The sequence below is a fragment of the Mytilus californianus genome, unplaced genomic scaffold (genome assembly GCF_021869535.1).
Source record: "Mytilus californianus isolate M0D057914Y unplaced genomic scaffold, xbMytCali1.0.p SCAF_1, whole genome shotgun sequence".
Lineage (NCBI taxonomy): Eukaryota > Metazoa > Mollusca > Bivalvia > Mytilida > Mytilidae > Mytilus > Mytilus californianus.
In genome coordinates, this window is record NW_026262581.1 from 105,389,063 (window position 1) to 105,415,612 (window position 26,550).

A 26,550-nucleotide genomic window follows, 5' to 3' on the forward strand; every position below is an offset into this window, starting at 1 on the left:
CGAGTTGGATATTTAACTAAAGTATTGTGAAACCAATTAGATTAGTGGTTACGTAGGACAATGAAATTTAAACTATGTGTCAGTCTTCTTGTCTTACATAATCTGATGTAAGACTCACTAAGAAAAATTCATCAGTTTGCATTTTTCTTATTTAAAAACCAAGGAATCTATGTATTTGTCCATCTACAGAGTACAGTTTTTCTTTCTCTGTTTATTTTGCTCACACCTATATTCATATTTTTTAAAATATAATCTGATTAAAAAAGTTTTAATCCTAACTTGTCACAGACAACTTGTGGAATCTTAAAATTGACTTCTTTATATTGCCTTACTCAAGTGTTGAAAGTTGTTAATTCTATGATATTTCATGAATATGAATACTTCTTACAGGGAAATAAATATATTTGCTAATACTAGAGTTGCATGTTGTCACCAAATTATGTTTATAATTTTTTAAAATGAACAAGACTAGTTATTGTACAAGTATAACCATCTTGTTTTTTTCTGTTAATTGAAATAAATCCACTTCAGGTAAACACCATTACTTGGGTTTGTGTAATGACAAGTTTCACGAGGCCAACCGAAACTTTGAAGAAATTGGTGGAGATTTTCACATACCCTCAGGTAAAACAATACTTTACACTTCTCGACTCCAGCAACACTTCTTGTAATATTTGTTCATTTATATTTTGAAATGTTTCTATTGAGATAAGTTATTCTTTGATTTGTTCAATACATATCTTCCTTTTCATCTACATTCCAGCTGATAAATGAATTCAAGATTTTTTTTATTGCAGACGTCAAAAGACACCTATAAATGTCTTAAGTTAAGAAAGAAACAGCCCGCTTCCGTACTACAAAACGCGAACATATTGGGTTGCAACAGTGAAGGCAAAGTAATCAAACAAGTGTAACATAATACTAGTATAGGACAAATGGTTCGCTTTCGATATCTTGGAGATGAAAACAATTCGACAAAGCCGTACAATAACGCAATTTTATGAAAATTATGAAAAAGTGTTGTAACTCTAGTGTTTCTCAGTTTGAATCCATTATATGAACATCATTATCTGAACATTATGAAAAAAAGAAGTTGTTACTGTAAAGTTGAATATTCATAGCTATTATAAGCCCTTTGTCAACGACCACTTCCGTATGATGCAATCTATCATATAAAATCTACAAATTTGCAAATCAATGAGAGAGCTGCTAAATAAAATTTAAAATCTGGAAATGTCGTCTTATAGTATACACACCATAACATTTCAACACTGTCTGGTATGTTCATCATCTCATCGTCTAGATCGCTTCTACAAATCACGAAACTTGATATGGATATTGTATTGTCTTTTTAATTTTTATTTTGGAAGGAGTTAACCAGGCAAAGGTGTATGTACAGGTGGAGGACCCGTCGGTAAACTATATGGTTGATTATGCCAGCTGTGAACAAATAACACACGATGCTCAGTGGCGGTCACATGCTAACGCTCGGATAGACAATCTAAGAAAAGGGTCGCTCACTATTAAGTAAGTTTAGATTGTTCGGGATTGACTTATATATTTATGTTTTATATGTGCTCATTTATAAAGCACTCAAGTAAACTTTCTATTTTTCTCGAAGAATTTATGTCTTAACTGGCATTTTTATACGGCATGAAAAGATTAATGTAACTGTAGGGATTCAGTTGATTTTATCTTAAAAGACATAAGGTGGGTGTTTATCCGGAGTATAATTTGAGGGATATGTCATTAATGATAATAATTCACAATTAAAATGGAATAACTGGACAGATATGGGACCAACAGATGTTACAACAAATGTGTCAAATATTTTAGAAACAGTAAGGATGAAATACATTCCATTTTAATGACCAAAGTATTGACATACAATATATAAAATGAACACCTCTTTATTCCAACTGTTGCAGGCTTGATGCAGCAAGTAATTTAGATACAAATGGGCTATCAGTTCAGGTAAGAAATACCACATCTGTCATTTATGTAAAAGTGAAATGTTAAGTTTAAATAACTTAGAGAAAAGTCCTTAAAGTGAAAAGGTATTTTGCAACGCAGGTAAAGTTTACGATACTTGAAAGGAGAATGTGAAACTGAAGAAGATATGAAGAGATCTGTTTATTTGGCAAATAATATATATATAAGTCTAGAGATTTGCACAACGATACTAATATAAGATGGTATTATACGAAGATGTTGTTAATAAATCGTGTTGACAAATATTTCGGCTTAACAAATAGCCTTCTTCGGTGTCAATTATTTTAACAATACTGATAATATGTATAAAAATAGCTCAATAATACAGGTAAGTTTTGGTCTATTGATTTAATCCAAAATCCTGAACATCATAATATAAAACAAAACTCAATACTCAAATATACGTGACTGTGTATATTTACAACCCAAAATGAGTGAAAAATAAAACTTAGTATTTTTTATTGATGCCGTTTGGATGATGCACATTTAGTTCCTTTATCCAAAAGCTTTCCCGAACCTGTCGCTGGGCATCACTCCAGTGAATGTTCTGTTCAATCACTAGGATCTTCATGCGGTTAAAGTCATCAAGTGTGTGACCAGACTGTCTGAAATGCTGAGAAACTGGGAGAAGTGGCTTCTTAGAGATATCACTCCTATGGCCATTGAGGCGTTTGTGGAAAGGCTGCTTTGACTCACCAACATATTGGAGGCCACAAACAGAACATTCTAGAATGTAAATAACATTCATACTTTTGCAGTTAACATTGCAAAATATCTTATAGTTATTTTCGGTTGCCTTACTGTGAAAAGTTGATGAGTGATGCATCTGTAGGCAGCATTTGCAGCGTTTTTCATCACACGAACGACATTCTCCAGAAGTACGTCTATTATCAGACACTTCAGCCCGCACCAGCAGGTTACGCAGACTATTGGGTTGCCTAAAAGCTATCATGGGAGGCTCGGGAAAAATCTTGGATAGTTTGGAATTCTTTTCAACTGTTTTCCAATGCTCACGAATGACACCGAAGCTGTTTTTGAGAGATGGGTGGTAAGTAAGAACACATGGAGTCCTTTTATTTTTCTTTTTATATTTGTATTCTAACAGTTTACTCCTTGGGATAGTTTCCGCTTTCTGAAAGCCTTTTTGGATAGTTTTGTGTTTGTAGCCCCTTCTCTTCAAGCGGGTTTCGAGTTGACGTAGTTGTTTTTTAGTTGTTTCTGAGTTGGAACATATTCGCTTGACTCTGAGTGCCTGACTGTACGGGATGCTCTTAGTACAATGAGCAGGATGGCAACTTTTAGGGGACAGATATTGGTGAGTGTCAGTAGGCTTAGAATATAGATCAGTGGATATGATGCCATCTGTGAGCGAGCTGGAGGTATCGAGGAAGGTGATTTTGGATTTAGATTTCTCATGAGTAAATTTGATACTTGGATGTATGTTGTTGGCATGAGTGATGAATGTATCTAAATCCTCGTCACTTTTATTCCATTTCATATCCACATCATCTATAAATCTAAACCAGGAAAGCGGTTTTTCGATGGAAGATTCAAGGAGTTGTTTTTCTAATTTGCCCATAAATATGTTGGCATATGATGGAGCCATTTTGGTGCCCATAGCAGTTCCATTAACTTGCAGATAATGGTCTCCATCAAAAGTGAAGTTGTTGTTTTTGAGTACCAGCGTGAGCATTTTGACCAGGCATTCAGTAGGTGGATATTTCACTGGTCGGGAATTCCAAACTTCTTTACATGCATCAATGCCATCTGCCTGTGGAATATTCGTGTAGAGGGAGGTGACGTCCATAGAGACAAGTGTCGTGTCGGAGGGGAGTGGATTTAAGGCCTGCAATTTTCTAAGATAATCGGTAGTATCTTTGATGTGAGATGGTAAGTCCTCAACATGTTGACGAAGATGGAAGTCAACGAATTCCGATATTTTTTCCGTCGGATGACCGTTCGCTGAAACTATAGGTCTTCCTGGGTTATTGGCCTTATGAATTTTAGGTAAAAGATAAAATCTGCCCGTTTTGATTTTCTGGTTTCAAATATTCTAGAGTCTTTTCATCGATGAAACCATCGTTGTGCATTTCTACCAAACTATCAGTTATTTCTCTGCTAAAAGATGTTGTAGGATCAGAGTCTAGTTTTTGGTAGAACCTTGCATCGCCAAGTTGTCGTTCAGCCTCTTGAATATAGGCAGATTTATCCATGACAACCACTGCACTGCCTTTGTCTGCAGGTTTAATGACGATATTGTCGTTAGATCGTAAGTTTTTCAGTGCAGTTCGTTCTTCATTGGTAAGATTGTCAAAAGGTTTATTGTTATTTCTTGTATTTCTAATCATGTCCGACTTAAAATTGTCAATAAATGATTCCAAGGTGGCATTTTTGCTCGGTTTAGGGATCCAAGTACTCTTTTTTATAAATTTGTAGTTGTTTTCGTCTTCTGAAATTTCTGAGTCGCTATCCGAGCATCTGTTGTTGTTCTCCTTCGACGCGAAATATTCCTTAATGCGTAGACTTCTGGCAAAATTGTCAAGGTCTTCCGACAATTTAGTTTCATTGACAGGGGCAGGTAAAGGACAGAAATTTAAGCCTCTCGAGAGAAGAGATGTTTCAGCTTCCGTTAACTGGTGTTTGGAAAGATTGACCACAATGTTGGAGGGCGAATCAGTCTCTAGTGACCTACGTTTAAAGCGCCTTACTCGTTTTCTCTTTTTTTCAGATGGTAAAGAAGGATTGATATGTTCGATGCCATCCTTACGGAATTTTCTTTTCTGCCTTTCACTCAAATTTTGAGATTGTATGGTTGTTATGTCTTTAAGGCGAGCACTGATAGCATCACAATTGTCAGATGTGAGATCTTTTTTGCAGCTATTTGAAAGGGTGTTAAATTCGCCAGTAAGAGTTTTCAGATATTCTTCGCAGTGTTGTTTGAGGAGGACCATTAACCGCTTGGAACAATGGTAGAGGGTTTGATCCCATTTGCGAAGTAATGTGTTGGATAAATTGCCAGGTGTTTGTGGCATAAGCTTGATTTGTAGTCCGTTAGGAATACTTTCATTATACACATAATGGGTTAAATTAGATAAGTGGTGTTCAGTTCTAATTTGTTTTTGTTTAATAGCTCTAAGTTGTTTAAAATAATCATTGATGTTCATGATATAAGAGCTGAAATCTTAAATTCACTGGGATTATGTGAATAACATAATACAGGTCATTCAGAGGAAAATAATATAGAAGTCTATAAAAAGGACCAACCAGCAAATTTACTATGTACCGGATCGTCTAGAATAGACGATACTGTGCAGATAAGGAAAAAAATTATATAAGTCTAGAGATTTGCACAACGATACTAATATAAGATGGTATTATACGAAGATGTTGTTAATAAATCGTGTTGACAAATATTTCGGCTTAACAAATAGCCTTCTTCGGTGTCAATTATTTTAACAATACTGATAATATGTATAAAAATAGCTCAATAATACAGGTAAGTTTTGGTCTATTGATTTAATCCAAAATCCTGAACATCATAATATAAAACAAAACTCAATACTCAAATATACGTGACTGTGCATATTTACAACCCAAAATGAGTGAAAAATAAAACTTAGTATTTTTTATTGATGCCGTTTGGATGATGCACATTTAGTTCCTTTATCCAAAAGCTTTCCCGAACCTGTCGCTGGGCATCACTCCAGTGAATGTTTTGTTCAATCACTAGGATCTTCATGCGGTTAAAGTCATCAAGTGTGTGACCAGACTGTCTGAAATGCTGAGAAACATCTCTTCTCTCGAGAGGCTTAAATTTCTGTCCTTTACCTGCCCCTGTCAATGAAACTAAATTGTCGGAAGACCTTGACAATTTTGCCAGAAGTCTACGCATTAAGGAATATTTCGCGTCGAAGGAGAACAACAACAGATGCTCGGATAGCGACTCAGAAATTTCAGAAGACGAAAACAACTACAAATTTATAAAAAAGAGTACTTGGATCCCTAAACCGAGCAAAAATGCCACCTTGGAATCATTTATTGACAATTTTAAGTCGGACATTATTAGAAATACAAGAAATAACAATAAACCTTTTGACAATCTTACCAATGAAGAACGAACTGCACTGAAAAACTTACGATCTAACGACAATATCGTCATTAAACCTGCAGACAAAGGCAGTGCAGTGGTTGTCATGGATAAATCTGCCTATATTCAAGAGGCTGAACGACAACTTGGCGATGCAAGGTTCTACCAAAAACTAGACTCTGATCCTACAACATCTTTTAGCAGAGAAATAACTGATAGTTTGGTAGAAATGCACAACGATGGTTTCATCGATGAAAAGACTCTAGAATATTTGAAACCAGAAAATCCAAAACCGGGCAGATTTTATCTTTTACCTAAAATTCATAAGGCCAATAACCCAGGAAGACCTATAGTTTCAGCGAACGGTCATCCGACGGAAAAAATATCGGAATTCGTTGACTTCCATCTTCGTCAACATGTTGAGGACTTACCATCTCACATCAAAGATACTACCGATTATCTTAGAAAATTGCAGGCCTTAAATCCACTCCCCTCCGACACGACACTTGTCTCTATGGACGTCACCTCCCTCTACACGAATATTCCACAGGCAGATGGCATTGATGCATGTAAAGAAGTTTGGAATTCCCGACCAGTGAAATATCCACCTACTGAATGCCTGGTCAAAATGCTCACGCTGGTACTCAAAAACAACAACTTCACTTTTGATGGAGACCATTATCTGCAAGTTAATGGAACTGCTATGGGCACCAAAATGGCTCCATCATATGCCAACATATTTATGGGCAAATTAGAAAAACAACTCCTTGAATCTTCCATCGAAAAACCGCTTTCCTGGTTTAGATTTATAGATGATGTGGATATGAAATGGAATAAAAGTGACGAGGATTTAGATACATTCATCACTCATGCCAACAACATACATCCAAGTATCAAATTTACTCATGAGAAATCTAAATCCAAAATCACCTTCCTCGATACCTCCAGCTCGCTCACAGATGGCATCATATCCACTGATCTATATTCTAAGCCTACTGACACTCACCAATATCTGTCCCCTAAAAGTTGCCATCCTGCTCATTGTACTAAGAGCATCCCGTACAGTCAGGCACTCAGAGTCAAGCGAATATGTTCCAACTCAGAAACAACTAAAAAACAACTACGTCAACTCGAAACCCGCTTGAAGAGAAGGGGCTACAAACACAAAACTATCCAAAAAGGCTTTCAGAAAGCGGAAACTATCCCAAGGAGTAAACTGTTAGAATACAAATATAAAAAGAAAAATAAAAGGACTCCATGTGTTCTTACTTACCACCCATCTCTCAAAAACAGCTTCGGTGTCATTCGTGAGCATTGGAAAACAGTTGAAAAGAATTCCAAACTATCCAAGATTTTTCCCGAGCCTCCCATGATAGCTTTTAGGCAACCCAATAGTCTGCGTAACCTGCTGGTGCGGGCTGAAATGTCTGATAATAGACGTACTTCTGGAGAATGTCGTTCGTGTGATGAAAAACGCTGCAAATGCTGCCTACAGATGCATCACTCATCAACTTTTCACAGTAAGGCAACCGAAAATAACTATAAGATATTTTGCAATGTTAACTGCAAAAGTATGAATGTTATTTACATTCTAGAATGTTCGGTTTGTGGCCTCCAATATGTTGGTGAGTCAAAGCAGCCTTTCCACAAACGCCTCAATGGCCATAGGAGTGATATCTCTAAGAAGCCACTTCTCCCAGTTTCTCAGCATTTCAGACAGTCTGGTCACACACTTGATGACTTTAACCGCATGAAGATCCTAGTGATTGAACAGAACATTCACTGGAGTGATGCCCAGCGACAGGTTCGGGAAAGCTTTTGGATAAAGGAACTAAATGTGCATCATCCAAACGGCATCAATAAAAAATACTAAGTTTTATTTTTCACTCATTTTGGGTTGTAAATATACACAGTCACGTATATTTGAGTATTGAGTTTTGTTTTATATTATGATGTTCAGGATTTTGGATTAAATCAATAGACCAAAACTTACCTGTATTATTGAGCTATTTTTATACATATTATCAGTATTGTTAAAATAATTGACACCGAAGAAGGCTATTTGTTAAGCCGAAATATTTGTCAACACGATTTATTAACAACATCTTCGTATAATACCATCTTATATTAGTATCGTTGTGCAAATCTCTAGACTTATATATATATATATATATACAAGTCTAAATTGAAAACAACGTTCAAACATATGATTGCGTTGGATAAAACCGCAATTTTTATACGTGTGCATGCAAAACAAATTTCTTGGTAGAGGGGTCTAAATACAGCACAAACAACATTTTCCAAAAGACCAAATGAGTGAAAAAGTATATTTTAACAAAACGCATTTGACTAGCAGGTCGAACAACTGATGTTCTTAAACCCTGCTGACTGCCATTGGCGATTGCCAAATAAACGGATCACAAGATGTAACAAAATAGATCTTATTATTAATTTATTACCAAACAGAAAACAATAAACTTGCGGAAAAGATGGTATACCGCAAACATGAGGTGCAAACATTTGTACACCATATCCGGATTTCGACAATGAATGTCTCTTCAGTGATGTTAGGAATCAAAACGGTATTTGGAAGGCCATATAATTTACCTCAATTTAGGATAGACTCTTGAATTTTGAAAGAGTCAAATTAGGATGAACGGATCATATAAACCCGAAGTCAAATATAATACAAGCCCAAACGAAAAAATATAAACAAGTCTAAATTGAAAACAACGTTCAAACCTATGATTGCGTTGGATAAAAACCGCAATTTTTATACGTGTGCATACAAAACAAATTTCTTGGTAGAGGGGTCTAAATACAGCACAAACAACATTTTCTTAAAGACCAAAAAAGTGAAAAAGTATAAATATAATGTCTAAAAATAGCAACAATCAACATCCAATCTATTTAGGCGTGGATCAGTTTGTGAAAATAAACTGATACAATTACTGAATTAAAATTATATAAATGTTTAATAGGAAACAACAAATCTTTGAACTAGAAGGGTAAATGCTTCAAGTATTTATCTTCATAAATTTAACGTTATAATGACCACGGCTGTCATCCGGTATATCGAGAAAAATGATCGTGAAAGAATCATATGCAATTCAGCTGGAAAATCTGTGAAAATATCCGTTGTACTTATTATCAGCAGGCGGAAAAGTCAGAAAAATGGTTCAACTTCCCTAATAATTTTTGTGCATGAAGGTAAAGAAACAATGCAGTACTAATCTATCATTTAAGTCAATAATTCTATATGATACATTTTCATTTCAAGATTTAAGGAAACAATCATATGATGCCATAATCTTTTGCAAATAACATTGCTTCAAATATTTCTTCCACAGATTAAGCAGACAAAAAGTAAATTCGCTTTTGGAACAGCGTTTAATGCTCCATATGTTACTGACAGTTCACATACTGCTTATCAACAGTTCATTTATGATAATTTTGAATGGGGAGTACCAGAAAACGCACTGAAGTGGAAACTAATGGAATGGACGAAGGTATTAAATAAAATGACTTTAGGATTCGGTCTCAAAATACAACAATCAGAAGGACCTGTGCAAGAAAAAATGTTGATCTGTAGTATAATATAAAAATAAGAAGTATGGTATGATTGCCAATGAGACAACTATTCACCAAAGTTATATAGACTACATATTGTAAAGAGAAATGGGAATAGTATCTGTAGGATCCCTATCCCTGTTCACTCCATGTAATTGAACTGTTTCATCACAACAATTCAAAGAAGCTTTTGTTTGCAACGATTGATGGAATTGGTATTGCTTGCGTAACGGCAAGTGGCAAATACTTCATAATTATTTTGGATCAGAACAAATAAAACAATCAGTTAGGAAGATTATCGACCAGATTGAAGAATGGTAAATTTGGACCGTTACTGAACAGGTTTCTAGAACTGCTGTTGCAAGGGTTATTTTAACGTGTAAAGAGTTTGACTCTCTCCCAACATTGAAACATCCTGAAGGTGTAACATTCCTTGTTTCAAGTACCATTGTACAATTTTTGAAACAACGCAATTTAAATATAGCAATTGAATTAAGCCAGTGCCTCGGCATGGCTACTACATGTTACACTGTCGAGACATTCAATACACAATTTGCTTTTGCCATTGAACACGGTCTTTTCTTACTGTAATTTTCATCATAATGTTACTGTATGAAACTTTTACCTGGAGGTACAGCAGCCTATTTTTGGATGGATAAGCGTTTATATCAGCAGGTTAAGTAAGACCTTTGAGATAATTTTCTGTAACTGTAAGCACGCTTTCTTTCTACCGTACGCTTCAACCCTTTTAATTCGAAGATGATCACCTATTTAAAAATGGAAGCGACACAATTACTAAATGATATTTGTGAAAACAGCTACTCCTATTTGAACTTTTTATTTTTGAGAGGGAGGCTGCAGATGGCCCCGTATATATTTTGTTTCTAGCATTATACTAACATATACTTATGTGCATTCTCTGCAGATTTACAAACCTTATTGTAAGTATGCAACATTTAAATGCATTCATTATATTAAATATATGAAAAATTTCTAAAAGGTAGTATATTTTTTTTCAAAACTCTAATTAGAATTTTGTAAATATCTCGTTCAATTCAAAAGATCTTTTTCTCTTATTTTAGAATAAGTAAAAATAATGCTCTACCTAAAAATGTGCCATACACATCTCTTTCAGGATCATATAAACTATAATAAAGGAATGGACGCCGTTAAAAAATTGAGATCTCATGGGTAATTATATAAGAATATGATAAAAATGAAACCGCACTGAAACAATTGAAACGATTTATGTTTTTTTTCCCAATTCAACTATATTGGTACCGTCATGGAAATTAACATTGCGCAATCTACTGTATTGCTAGTACATAAAAGAAAACGCCAATCAAGATTTTGTAACGAATGAATTGAAACAAGTTGCTTTTTTGAAAAAAAAAGTCAATACGTGAACCTTAGAACCTTTTTATGCTACATTTGTAATTATTATTTCAACTGAATTGTAAATTATATCTCAGTATTTTCATTACCATTTGTGTGGAGGATAATATTTTCTTTTAATTGTAAATCAGGACAATTATGGCATGTTGAGAGTGGTGTTAAGTATAAAGTAGGGAGATAAGGAATGTTTTAATTTCAATAGTTCATTTCTGGATGGTGTTAGCTTTCATTTTTACCAGTGTGAAAGGTCAAACTACTACCAATGGATGACACTTCTAGGGTGTTTATTGGTAGAGGTAATATTTCAACTAGAATCCCTCAGTAATTTTATATATTTTTCTTTTTAAAATACATATTTCAGAGCAAGTACGATATTTTGTTTCATAAAATGTGAAAGTTTTATTCCTACCAAATAAGACAAAATCTACTTGCTTTCCATTTTATTTTGTGCCGTAAAATCCCGTTCCACCTTAGAAATGGGTTTGGATCCAGCTAATACATTCAATTTGCTGCTTATACATGTATACAAAATATGCCTGTCCAAATCCGGAGCCTGTTTTTTGTTTGCTTATTATCGTGTGTGTTTTTCGTTTTTTTTGTATAAAAATATTGCCATTGATTTATATCTTGTACAACACTGGTCAATTTGATGTCATTTAGCTCGCTTTGCTAAGACTCAACATTCAACGCCATGTTTATTGAAAAGTTCTCTCATTGGCAAGCATAGTTTACCAAATATTATATAATCATATCAGTCGCAGGATAATTCAATTATTATGAAATGCGGTTCCTTATATCAACATACGTAATAAATCTCAAAACTTTACACTGTTTTTGCTAACTTATGTTTGTTGCCTATAATTCAGAAATTTAACAGTGTTATGGGATTTTTTGCTTAAAGTTAACTTTTTAAGCATAGGTCCCTTTTTAAAAGTCTCCCAACTACTACCTCATATGTGAACTTAAGTATAGGGGAAATTTTGTTCGCTATGTTAAAGAAATCTTCCACTTGCTCTATTTTGCATGTGAAGACCATAAAACCGTCTTCTCTATATTGACAGTGTAATTTGATGTTTTCTTTCCATTTAAACGTATCTAAGATATTTATTAATAGGACAGACAGATGCATATATGTGCATGATGGTGAAAATATACCACCTATGGAGGGGGGGGGGGGGGGGCTCCTATAACTTGTTTGTATAACTTTCCATTAAACTCAAATTTATTGTTTCTTAGAATTAATTAAACAAATGCAGTTTAATCTTTTTTGTTGATAATCTTTAAAGGATATTCTTTTGTGTCAATTAATTCTAATATTAAGAAATATAAATGTTCCGAATGAACAATAATTAGGGTTCCGAATATTCCTCCATAGACTATATTTCTAACTAATTAATATGCGTGAACCCCTGTTAATATCCCTTTACTCAAATATAACTCTGTGGTTTTACACAGGACACGATCGATACATTAAAATATTTTTGAATTTTAACTTGCACTTGACATTTGAAATTGAGGATAATACGGGGATGTCCTTTTGTCCTTCGCCAATATAATCCGTTTATACCCATTCGTAGTCTGCATATGGTGCATGCATATAGTAGAAAATGTTTTTTTCTATTGATAGTATAAATGACAGTGGCGTAGCTTGCCTTCTGTTATAACCGAGGCAGGGGGTCTGGTGGGGGGGGGGGGTGGGGGGGGGGGGGGGGGCGCAGCCCCCCAGAAGCTGTTGAAGTTTTGCAATTTGAAAAAAAGAATCTAATTAAAAATAAAAGCAGTAACTGTTGTTTTATTTTACTTCATCATAATAATGTTAATATGCCTTACACTAAGTTATACTACAGATTTTTTAGTTGATTACTGGTACCTACAACATTTTCAATGTTCGGATGAATACATAAATGTTCTCAATAACATTTACCACTTTTTTTCAAATTGAATCCTTCCAGTGAACGTCCTAGATTTTAAATTCTTTACGAATAAAAGGAAATGAGTATGGGGTTTATTTTAATGACACAGCAAGTCAACAATACAGCTGAGAATCCTCAAAGAAACCATATCAACTGACTTACAGAATAGTGGACTTAACAACAAGATTCAAAATGTGCGCTTTGCAATGCAGATATATGCTCTTGATTGGATTTGCTGTAAGCGGGTTTAATGCCAGAAACATTACCAGACATCACGCTTGCAGCATTTCTTGATTAACTAGGAAATAAACACATGCTACATGTGAAATGCACCACGGCACTTTTATTGGTTGTGTTTTGTCCTGATATTTTTTGGATGGTCTTCAAATTCTTATACGGTTTTGAACTTTTTCCCATTGTGAAAATCACAACCGGTGAAGTACTAACGGAAAAATTTACGTTTTTTCTGAGGTCTGCATAATAAATGAAAACAGTATTTGGTTGAAAATTTTATATAGAAACTGATATATATTATTTATGTCGCTGGAATTAATGACTCCTTCAATTATTTAAAATTCCCTGCTAGTGAAAATTGTTTAAAAGAAAATTCTTTTTTTATTTTTTATTTTTTTTTACCGAGGCAACTGCCGCGGTTGCCTCAACGTAAGCTACGCCAATGAATGAAGATGATTTAAATGAGTTTATTGAAACTGTTATAACTGATAAATACACATTTAAAGTTTTAGAGTGTACAATATTAGCATGAACCGAGACATGTCTATTTTCCCCGGAATGTTGGCTATAAAAATAATGTGCGCCCGTCCTTCCGCCATTTAAGCATATGCATCCTTACAGTTCTGTGTGGATTTGATATTTTTGATGAATTAGCCCTTGTACATATAAATAATATAAAAAATTGTCATGCAGCTTTCTCGTTTCTAAAAAATCTTAACGGGTTTTGATAAAATTCGCTTTATGATTTATGTCCACTATATTTCAATAGAGTTTATAAACCAGTGCCAATATGATAAATGTACGGGTTATGTCTCTTGAGGTATAAATTAACAAGATCCTTGCACTTTTCAATGGATGTTTATTAGATTTATATGAAAGGTTCACAGAAACTATCTGTTGATCGAGTTCCAAAGCTCATGCTTGTCAAGTCTTTTGACTGGAATTATACCACGGCGGAATATAAATTATGTTAAAAACGTGCCCAGTAAACGCTATCCTTTTAAATTTTTTTCGGATTTTGTGATATTTGTATGAAATTTCAAATCGTGATGACGCACTACATTTAAAGAGTATTATTTTCATTTGTAGACGTATTATTAATGAAATTCATATATATACATTAATCTAAAAGATGACCATGAAGAATCATTAACTGAATAGGTTTTCATGTGTTTATAATTTTTAAATCCCAAAGTAAAACCTGGTTTAAATTTTCTGTAACAGATATATATAACCAGGAAGATTTGGACAATTGGGAATTATAAATAAATCCAGTTCAGACAATATATTTTAAGTGCTAAAGTTACAATTTGTTAATCCGTTTATCTAACCTTTTACGTTTCTTTGTGTTTAATTAATTCTATTGTTAAATATATGTTTGTCGTGATGGAAATGCCCCCAAGGGTGACTGGGGAATAGAAGTATGGTCACCATTGGTCTTCCTCCGACCGGCAGTAAAACCCGTGCTAAAGTGGGGCGTCCGTTTGGCTGTGCGGGATGTACAAATTTGCAGCCACGTCCGGTCAGAATGGGGACGTTAAATCCGATGCCTCGTGTAAAGAGAGTGCCACGCTCTTTGCACGTTAAGAACCCTTGCAACAACTCTTTGAGGGGTCCGTAGGTGACCTGTTGCAAGGCTAAATTTCTGTCCCTATCCATTATACCCTCATTTCCCGTGGCAGTCTAAATTTCTCCGACCTTTATCCCTTAATCTATTACAGAACCTACCTATTGTAATTATTGTGAACTTGTTCTCGTCCTGAATATGCATGAAATATTTGCCACTGGACGTTAAGCAACCAACAATCAATCAATCAATCGTGATGGAAATCACTCTGACCATGACAAGTTAATCCGTTGGACACTAATCCTTTTCTATAGTAACTGTTTTTTATATATGCTTTTGTATGTTATTTTGTAGTCAGTTTAGGTCTTAGGTCTGGTACTGTCCGGACCTTGCTAATAAAGTTTAAACTATTGGTATTCCGTCTTTGAATTACTATAACACGGAAAACTCCCCGGTTATATATTGGTGGAGGTACCCGCGGCACGATATTGAGCTAGTTCCCCCAAACTAGTAATGAATACCTCTAGAAGCAACTATATGAAAGGAACCTGGAATTACCAGCCTTGCAGAAATGGACATCCGTTTCCGATGAGAAAAGCAGATACCTATTTGGACTTTCTGTGCAAATATTGCGGTAAGACATTGAACGTTTTCACCTACCATCGGTGTTATGCAGCTAACGCTTATTGTTACAAGTGCAGACATCATGGACATTTTGCCCGTATGTGTAGTTTTCACGTTAAGTCGTGTGAAAACCCAAAACCGAAGAAGAAATCAAAGTCAAAAATTCAAAGAGACAGCGACCGAATGAGAACGTTTATTGAGAAGAAACAAATGTCTCAATTTCCGTTTCAAGGACTTGAGGACAAGGAACTCTCCGTTTTTACGTGCTCCATACAGGACGAATTCGCGAAACAGCACATTAACAAGTTGAAAGTGTCTAACCAAAACTTCATCAAAGAAATCGCTGTGCTGAAGTGTGAAAATTCTAAATTGGATACCGTTATGAAAGAAAACGTGATGTTAAGGAACAGTTTGGACAAATTAATTTCCGATCGTGTACAACATGGCCGGGTAATTCAGAAGATCAAACAGGAGTTAGCTGAGTATACACGTAGAACTCAAAATTTTGAAAAAGAAATAGTGCGGTTGAAAGAGGAAAACCTAAGTTTAACCAACACCAGATACAGATTAACAATGGATTTGAAAAATGCTGAGATGCAAGACTGTCATTTAATCAAAACACTTAAAGACGAAATTCAGCGACTAAAAGCACAACATTCCGACGATATACGTGAATGTCAAGATTTACTTCATGAACTTTCAGTCGCCGAGAATCAAATTAAAAGTTTACGTTCAAGCTATCCCAAAAACTCGCATCAACACCCACAACGAGGAGGTTACCCACGAAGATAACCGAGTCAAATAGTTTCAATTCGGCAAACTCGGAGACCGAGTTTAGGTGGAGTAGTGGCGATTATAACCAGGAAGATTTGGACAATTGGGAATTATAAATAAATCCAGTTCAGACAATATATTTTAAGTGCTAAAGTTACAATTTGTTAATCCGTTTATCTAACCTTTTACGTTTCTTTGTGTTTAATTAATTCTATTGTTAAATATATGTTTGTCGTGATGGAAATCACTCTGACCATGACAAGTTAATCCGTTGGACACTAATCCTTTTCTATAGTAACTGTTTTTTATATATGCTTTTGTATGTTATTTTGTAGTCAGTTTAGGTCTTAGGTCTGGTACTGTCCGGACCTTGCTAATAAAGTTTAAACTATTGGTATTCCGTCTTTGAATTACTATAACACGGAAAACTCCCCGGTTATATATTGGTGGAGGTACCCGCGGCACGATATTGAGCTAGTTCCCCCAAACTAGTAATGAATACCTCTAGAAGCAACTATATGAAAGGAACCTGGAATTACCAGCCTTGCAGAAATGGACATCCGTTTCCGATGAGAAAAGCAGATACCTATTTGGACTTTCTGTGCAAATATTGCGGTAAGACATTGAACGTTTTCACCTACCATCGGTGTTATGCAGCTAACGCTTATTGTTACAAGTGCAGACATCATGGACATTTTGCCCGTATGTGTAGTTTTCACGTTAAGTCGTGTGAAAACCCAAAACCGAAGAAGAAATCAAAGTCAAAAATTCAAAGAGACAGCGACCGAACGAGAACGTTTATTGAGAAGAAACAAATGTCTCAATTTCCGTTTCAAGGACTTGAGGACAAGGAACTCTCCGTTTTTACGTGCTCCATACAGGACGAATTCGCGAAACAGCACATTAACAAGTTGAAAGTGTCTAACCAAAACTTCATCAAAGAAATCGCTGTGCTGAAGTGTGAAAATTCTAAATTGGATACCGTTATGAAAGAAAACGTGATGTTAAGGAACAGTTTGGACAAATTAATTTCCGATCGTGTACAACATGGCCGGGTAATTCAGAAGATCAAACAGGAGTTAGCTGAGTATACACGTAGAACTCAAAATTTTGAAAAAGAAATAGTGCGGTTGAAAGAGGAAAACCTAAGTTTAACCAACACCAGATACAGATTAACAATGGATTTGAAAAATGCTGAGATGCAAGACTGTCATTTAATCAAAACACTTAAAGACGAAATTCAGCGACTAAAAGCACAACATTCCGACGATATACGTGAATGTCAAGATTTACTTCATGAACTTTCAGTCGCCGAGAATCAAATTAAAAGTTTACGTTCAAGCTATCCCAAAAACTCGCATCAACACCCACAACGAGGAGGTTACCCACGAAGATAACCGAGTCAAATAGTTTCAATTCGGCAAACTCGGAGACCGAGTTTAGGTGGAGTAGTGGCGATTATAACCAGGAAGATTTGGACAATTGGGAATTATAAATAAATCCAGTTCAGACAATATATTTTAAGTGCTAAAGTTACAATTTGTTAATCCGTTTATCTAACCTTTTACGTTTCTTTGTGTTTAATTAATTCTATTGTTAAATATATGTTTGTCGTGATGGAAATCACTCTGACCATGACAAGTTAATCCGTTGGACACTAATCCTTTTCTATAGTAACTGTTTTTTATATATGCTTTTGTATGTTATTTTGTAGTCAGTTTAGGTCTTAGGTCTGGTACTGTCCGGACCTTGCTAATAAAGTTTAAACTATTGGTATTCCGTCTTTGAATTACTATAACACGGAAAACTCCCCGGTTATATATTGGTGGAGGTACCCGCGGCACGATATTGAGCTAGTTCCCCCAAACTAGTAATGAATACCTCTAGAAGCAACTATATGAAAGGAACCTGGAATTACCAGCCTTGCAGAAATGGACATCCGTTTCCGATGAGAAAAGCAGATACCTATTTGGACTTTCTGTGCAAATATTGCGGTAAGACATTGAACGTTTTCACCTACCATCGGTGTTATGCAGCTAACGCTTATTGTTACAAGTGCAGACATCATGGACATTTTGCCCGTATGTGTAGTTTTCACGTTAAGTCGTGTGAAAACCCAAAACCGAAGAAGAAATCAAAGTCAAAAATTCAAAGAGACAGCGACCGAATGAGAACGTTTATTGAGAAGAAACAAATGTCTCAATTTCCGTTTCAAGGACTTGAGGACAAGGAACTCTCCGTTTTTACGTGCTCCATACAGGACGAATTCGCGAAACAGCACATTAACAAGTTGAAAGTGTCTAACCGAAACTTCATCAAAGAAATCGCTGTGCTGAAGTGTGAAAATTCTAAATTGGATACCGTTATGAAAGAAAACGTGATGTTAAGGAACAGTTTGGACAAATTAAATTCCGATCGTGTACAACATGGCCGGGTAATTCAGAAGATCGAACAGGAGTTAGCTGAGTATACACGTAGAACTCAAAATTTTGAAAAAGAAATAGTGCGGTTGAAAGAGGAAAACCTAAGTTTAACCAACACCAGATACAGATTAACAATGGATTTGAAAAATGCTGAGATGCAAGACTGTCATTTAATCAAAACATTTAAAGACGAAATTCAGCGACTAAAAGCACAACATTCCGACGATATACGTGAATGTCAAGATTTACTTCATGAACTTTCAGTCGCCGAGAATCAAATTAAAAGTTTACGTTCAAGCTATCCCAAAAACTCGCATCAACACCCACAACGAGGAGGTTACCCACGAAGATAACCGAGTCAAATAGTTTCAATTCGGCAAACTCGGAGACCGAGTTTAGGTGGAGTAGTGGCGATTATAACCAGGAAGATTTGGACAATTGGGAATTATAAATAAATCCAGTTCAGACAATATATTTTAAGTGCTAAAGTTACAATTTGTTAATCCGTTTATCTAACCTTTTACGTTTCTTTGTGTTTAATTAATTCTATTGTTAAATATATGTTTGTCGTGATGGAAATCACTCTGACCATGACAAGTTAATCCGTTGGACACTAATCCTTTTCTATAGTAACTGTTTTTTATATATGCTTTTGTATGTTATTTTGTAGTCAGTTTAGGTCTTAGGTCTGGTACTGTCCGGACCTTGCTAATAAAGTTTAAACTATTGGTATTCCGTCTTTGAATTACTATAACACGGAAAACTCCCCGGTTATATATACAACACGGTCGTCATTCGGTTTACCGAGACAAATGAACGTGAATACGTAGATAACTGCGATATAAAACTCAACTTTAAGCTCTTAAGCTTTTTGTAGTTCCATAAAGTTTGTATACATCTTATCAATACTAATTTCCATTAAAGGATAAAGGTACGTGGACATAATATGTTTTGGGATGACCCAAAGCATGTACCAGAATGGTTGAAAGGTATGCCATCATCACAGGCGTTACAACTGATGCACAAGAGAGTGAACGACATGATATCTCATTCTAAAGGAACGTAAGTGTCTGGCGTTAAAATACATGTTAATTCACATCTTGTTCAACTGTACCATGTTATTATTTAGCCAGGGCATTTTACATGTTATTCTATTCAGCTCATATAATAATGATAACCATATAAAAATATCATTATGTATACATTTTAGATGTTATACTTTATCACTACTTATAAAAGCACCATGATTAATATCGCACTTTGCAAACCTCTTATGCAAAGTTGATCGCTGATTTATATCTCTTCTGTTTAGGTCCATTTGTTTTTAAGTTTTCATGCTTTCAAATGGCTTATATTTCTGGATTTCAAATATAAAAAATGTATCATGCGCACAGAAAAATAGTCTCATTCGCTTATACTACCACTTGCTCGGTACCACTAGTTGTGGTCTTTTAGCCCCTTATGATACAATACGCACAGCAGCATGTGTCTCACCGCTGGTATATTTTTAAATTATGATAGGTCACCGTCATCTTCGCTAGCCAAGGGTTACGATCCACTTCCCTCCTCTCCACAGAGGGAAGTGGATCGTAACCCTTGGCTAGCGAAGATGGGTCACCGTACGGTTAAGACCATCGGTATACTACTGTAGCATGTGTTATTAACACCGCCACGTACTTATATGCCTGTTCTAAGTCATGCACCTCGTCACTTGTTGTCTTTTGCTTTTATCTGAATAATTATTCAAAACTTTGCTAGACTCTGGACCATTTAGAGTTTAAAATATTGTAAAGACCTTTTTCTGTTGTTGAAAACCAAAATGTTTGTCTGTCGATTGATTTTTTGTATCATTTAGCTGCTGACGTTTACCCTAAATCTCCGTTTATTGTTTTTAGAGGTAAACATTCTGATTTTAAAAATAGATATGTGTTCTTAGACCCCGTTCACACTAGCATTTTTTCTTTAATCGATCTAATTTGAATCGATCTAAATAAAACCAGTTAGCGTTCACACTATCTTTAATCATAACGATCTCTATCGGTCTAATCTGAACCAGTGCGCTCACACTACAATTAAAAATGCAATTGATCTTACCCGTAAAACTGTAAACATTGTGTATAAATAGAACTAATTTGTCAAATTAATGTGTTGATACACTGATACACACACTTGAAAAAAAAAATGGATGAAGTTATTGTTTCTCTTGAATCACAAGTTCAAATTTTGATACTGGTGTTCTTGCAGTTTTCTTTGATTTTGAAACAAAAAACTGTAGCAACGAAGTTACAACACGACGAAATACTGCGGTTCCTGAAAAGAAAAAAATCAACTAAAAAAAGAAGACACAGATTTCGCAAATTTATGCTACGGCGAAGACAACATGTTTTCAGTTTGTTTTTACGTGCATGTACACAGAGGTCTGTTAACAGAGAAATATTGGTTAAACAACGAACCATTGATATAGTTGTGCCGCTATACATCATCGTCGCTAGCCAAGGGTTACGATCCACTTCCCTCCTCTCCTGGAGAGGAGGGAAGTGGATCGTAACCCTTGGCTAGCGAAGATGCTATACATGAGCATACATTATTTTCGATTCAATCGTTCTAGTTTAAACCGATCTCTGCGTTCACATTTAAAGTAAGATCGGTTCACTTTAGATCGATTCAAACTAATTGGCACTCATACCACATCTTATTTCTATAAACTACCTCTTTTGGTGTTTTAGTTTAGACCGATTGGAGATCGATTCAACGCGTTCACATTGGCCCTTAAATCGATCTAAAGTGAACCGATCTAGTTTAAATCGATCTAAATGTCCTAGTGTGAACGGGGTCGTAGATAAGAACCAAAGTTCCGGAAGGACAAAACGGATTAAAAAATGTCTAAAGTTATCTGCTGACAAGGTTACTGCTTTTGGACAGACACATAAAGACATGGAAGGGTTAATAATGTATTTTGAAATCTTAATTCTCCCCTTTTTACAGAAAAGCAAAATGTACCGAAAAGAACATACCATAAAAACCAGGAGAGATGTGGTATCATCATGGGTTAGCTTTATGAAATAGGGTTTATGAACAAACCAAAAACTGGAAAAATAATGCTAATTGTTATCGTATCACAGATGTCGGTGGTTGACGAGATCCTTGCGGATGAGGGCTGTAGCCAGACTCCTTACGGTCAGAAAATACCCGGACGGACAAGACTATAGTTCAATAAGCTGTTTTGGCTCCAATATCATCTAAACGGGAGGTCGGATGGACCCGGTTCGATCAATCGGCTGGTCATGTCGAGCCCTTCAGTTAATCCTCAACAATAAGCTTTCTTGTAACAATTTTCATGATATACACATGTGTTTTAAATAAAGCTATTTATATTTCGGATAACTGAAGAAGGCGATGGCTCATGGGTCAATCAAGTGGTACGCTTTCTATTTCGCTTGATGGATACGCTCTGCTTGAGTATACCATTCTTGGAACATCTGGTGCTTTCCGCAGTGGATCTTGGGTGCTAATTTTGGGGACCAGCTACGTTATACATGTTATACTTGGAGCTCGTTTTCAGCATTAGCACTTGACCCCGGCTCGCCACGGAAACACAGCATCGCCCTTGTAGGCACTCCGAGGTGGGTGGATGACAAGAATGGTGAATCTTTCTCATTTCCTATGGCACAACAAAACCAACCCTCTAAATCAGCTTTAATACATAAAAAAAGAAAATGTGATGATTCAGTGCCCTGTCAGGAAGATGACAGTTGGCCCAGATTTATTGTAATAAAAGGAACAGATGAAAAACCAATTTCCAAAATATCTCCCTTTGTGATTCACAAACAAATTCAAAGCGTTGCTGGTACTGTAAAAAAAGTTTCAAAAATGAGATCAGGCAATTTGTTGGTTGAATGTTCCAACAAAAGTCAATCGACAAATTTGCTTACACTGACAACAATTACAAACTTTCCTGTTTCTGCCTCTCCTCACAACAGTTTGAACAGCTGTAAGGGGATCATTCGAGACAGAAGTCAATACCTTGGTGACCTTACCGTGGAAGAAATCTGTGAAGAACTTTCAAGCCAAGGTGTAACTGATGTTGTTAGATTTCAAATAAAAAAGAATGGAAATATAATCAAATTAAATACATATCTTTTGACATTTAGAACTCCAACTCCTCCTCCATCTATTACTTTAGGTTGCTTCGGAATCAGAGTTGACAGGTTTATCCCTAACCCAATTCGATGCTTCACTTGTCAAAAGTTTGGTCATGGAAGCAAACAATGTCGTGGTACGCAGAGATGCTTCAAGTGTTCTGACGAAGGACACGAGGGAACAACCTGTAGCTCTGAATCTTCTAAATGCGTAAACTGTGGTGAATCCCATTTTTCATCATCTAGGGACTGCCCTGTTTACCTTAAAGAAAAAAATATTATCAAAATTAAAACAGAAAGAAACATCAGTTACCCAGAAGCTAAACAGATAGCTTCTGTTTCGAATGATCTTGTTTCGAACAGACCATCGTACGCCAGCAAAGTTGTCCGCTCATTCAGTCACGAGCATACACAAACTCGCATGACCTGGCCAATTGATGCTGAGACATTTACAATGCTGCCTGTTGAAACAGAACCTAACGATAAAATATTAATTCCAAGAAAACCAACACCTTCTAAAACCAGTACTCAGTCAACTCAATCTTCCTTACAGAGCTCAATGTCATCATCTAAAAAAAATGAAAAAAAGAAATCAAATAAAAAAGATACAGTTAAATCAGACAGTTGGGGCGGTGAATCTGTCTGGGGTCTTCCCAGTGACATTGATGATTCTTCCATTTCCAATAGTCCTCCTTCATCTGCATCTAATAAAACTAGTTTATCTTCTGCATCTAGTACAAAGTCTTCTAAAGCCCCGTCTCCTCTTCGTTCTCCAGAACAGAAGGATGTCCCAAAGAAGCCAACAAATACATCCTCTCAGAAGTCTTCTGATTCGAGGTCGCGGGGTAGGGGTCGAGGCGGAGTAAAACCAGCTGCGCATGGTCCTGGAGATCGACGACTCTCCTCACACAACAGATTTTCAACACTTAACGACGAATCAGAAATGGAAATCGAAAGTGTTCCGCCACCCGAAAGATTACAATCTCAGGGTGAGCGAAATAAGAATGCTGGCAAACTCGATAGCATTCGCCCGTCTATTAACAAAACATGACTAATATCATCCAATGGAATTGCCGAGGTCTTAAAATAAATCTTCTCGAGTTAACGCTTCTAGTTCAGTCTTTTTTACCTACTGCATTTTGTCTTCAAGAAACTCATTTAAAAGAAAGTGACAATGTATCTTTAAAAGGATACAACATGTATAGCACATTTTCTAAGGTAGATGAACGTGCTGCAGGCGGATCATCCATTTTTGTGAAGGACAACGTCATTCATAGCACAGTCCAACTCACCACGGATCTGCAGGCAGTTGCAATTCGTTTATCATTAGATAAAACAATTACATTATGTTCTATATATATTCCACCCAATTCAATTATCGATAAAGCTAAACTCAAAAACCTCACTGATCAATTACCCTCACCATTTATACTTATGGGCGACTTCAATGCTGATATTCGTAAGAAGCATTTCAATGTCAATAATATGTATGATTTATTTAATAATGTTCCATTTACAAATATTGTTTCATTCTTAGAAGTTGGAATATATTCTAAAATATAAAAATGTTATTATATTTAAAACGATTTTAAATTTTATCACGTTATCTTAATGTTCATTTTTATTTGTAAATAATCAATTTGCTTTAATCTAGAATTTTAGTTTATTGAAGGGCCTTTTGTCTGATTTTAAGAATATGCTTTAAATTGTAAAAAAAATATTCGAATTAGCTCTCGCCGCGATATAGCCTTGTTGTGCTAATGCGGCGTAAAGCAACCAACAATCAATCAATCAATCGTATCACAGATTGCTAACAATCTCCTAAAGAAAGCTTAAATACTCAATCTGCACGAAGTTTCCAATGTCACATTTTAACAGAAAAAATAAACTCACATTATGTTTTAATGAGAATATTTTTTTATTCAAATCTTAAGGTAGTTCAAAGAATTTAATTTTACAAGTGTCGTGTGAAACAATCTCATCATTGGTTATATCTATTGTACTTTTAGACTGGAACACTGGGATGTTAACAATGAAAACCTTCATGCCCATCCGTTTGAGGATTTAACACACGATCCACATATTACACAGAAGATGTTTGACTGGATACACGCTTTAGAACCAAATAATAAATTATTCCTGAATGAGTATAATGTGATTACGTCCGGCGATACAACAACGGTTTGTAATATTTTTTAAAAGCAAAAAGAGAGGAACATACTACTTCTCAGAAGACGGAACATAATACTTCTCAGTAGACGGAACATACTGCTTCTCAGTAGACGGAACATACTACTTCTCAGAAGACGGAACATACTGCTTCTCAGTAGAATTAATGTTTTTCCATATCAAATCTCAAAAGAGACTAAGGATAGAAGTTATATACTTAACATGACAAATTAAAATAGAGATTGTAATTCAAAGTAAGAACAATAGTTGAATATACAATTTACACAAAACAGACACCTATTGGCTCATAATATGAAGAGAAAAAATAAGAAAAAAAAATAAAAAAAAATTTTACGATGAGCCCATGATGGGTACAAAGCTTTCTCGTGGGAGTTGGGAAGGGGGGATAGGGGAGGGAGTGGATAACAAAATCATCTAAAATAGAGTTATTGCAAATACTGATTTCTCAAACCTGCGGGGAATGTACTAAACAAATTCCAAAACAAATGACACTAGCGTAATAAAGTTATATGCATGAGAAACAGGTGGAAAATTCATTTTGGACTTATTATTGAAGCATATGAAGACATATAGACATATAATTCATAATTCTGAAAAAAGGTAGAACGTTTAAAATTACGAAGTATTCTAGTCGATGATTAACTTAAATAACATGAGAGTTAAATTTACATATTTTAGCCCTTCAAAAGTCTTGGTAAAAGATATAAAGATAGTGGAGTACCTATTTATGGAATGGGCATACAAGGACATTTTTATTCAAGCCACATTAACTTAGATGTATTAAAGGTAAACTGATAAAAGGAATTATAGTTTTAATATTTGGAATTTGATAAGTATATATGTGTTATTAAAAAAAATTACAAATTCCTTTTGTTATAGTGTTAGATGTAAAATAGAGGCGGATGATACCAAGGGAGATAATAAAAAATAAAAAGTCGAAGAGAAACTGACCAACGTCTTGGCATAAAACGACGAAAAGTCACAAAATAATTTCACAAAACATAACATAGAAAACTAAAGGCAAATATCAAGAGCATGTAAACTGCGAAACGTTCAGATACAAATATTTCATGTATTTTTACATGTATTTTTTAAGAGAGTCTTAAAAGATGGAAAAAGCAGATGATGGTTTCCCATATTTCCCATATTTATATTTGAGCACCAAAGGTATGGACATTTTAAAAAGTTTTGTTCATTTTCCGTAAGAGTCACTTACAGTGAACTGTATACAATTTAATCAACGTCTTAATTCTTTTTTTTATCTTCTGTTTACAGAAAAGAAAACTGTAATCTCATTAACAACCAATCTTAACTCTTCCTTAACATAACCATTGAGTGTCACGACCATATTTTATTCATTTATACATAAAATTTGAAGGTATAAGATGTTACATTTTTGCCCCCCCCCTCCCCCCGCCTGATTGTGTTAAAGGTATAAGAGGTTACATTTTTGGCCCCTTGTCTGATTGTATTACAAATCTTTAAAATACTATTCTTCAATTTTTAATTCTATCTTACATTATTAACTAAATGTTTCAAACTTCTTGATTTTAATGCAAAATTGCAAAAATATGCTTATTTTGAGGTATCGTCATTTTCTCGCAGCCTTTCCCAATATCAAATTGTGCTAAGCGACCTGCGC

At 35.3% G+C, this 26,550-nt stretch overlaps 1 protein-coding gene across 1 annotated transcript in view; it reads left to right on the forward strand.

Moving 5' to 3' along the window:
* Positions 1 to 26,550, forward strand: part of LOC127738557 (anti-sigma-I factor RsgI6-like) — a 32,448-nt gene that overhangs the window by 664 nt on the left and 5,234 nt on the right. Inside the window, exons 2-9 of the mRNA XM_052249849.1 lie at positions 532 to 624; positions 1,371 to 1,527; positions 1,929 to 1,974; positions 9,430 to 9,588; positions 10,785 to 10,840; positions 19,504 to 19,641; positions 24,728 to 24,899; positions 25,587 to 25,694. Coding sequence (XP_052105809.1) covers positions 532 to 624; positions 1,371 to 1,527; positions 1,929 to 1,974; positions 9,430 to 9,588; positions 10,785 to 10,840; positions 19,504 to 19,641; positions 24,728 to 24,899; positions 25,587 to 25,694 — 929 coding nt within the window. The remainder of the gene's footprint in view (positions 1 to 531; positions 625 to 1,370; positions 1,528 to 1,928; positions 1,975 to 9,429; positions 9,589 to 10,784; positions 10,841 to 19,503; positions 19,642 to 24,727; positions 24,900 to 25,586; positions 25,695 to 26,550) is intronic.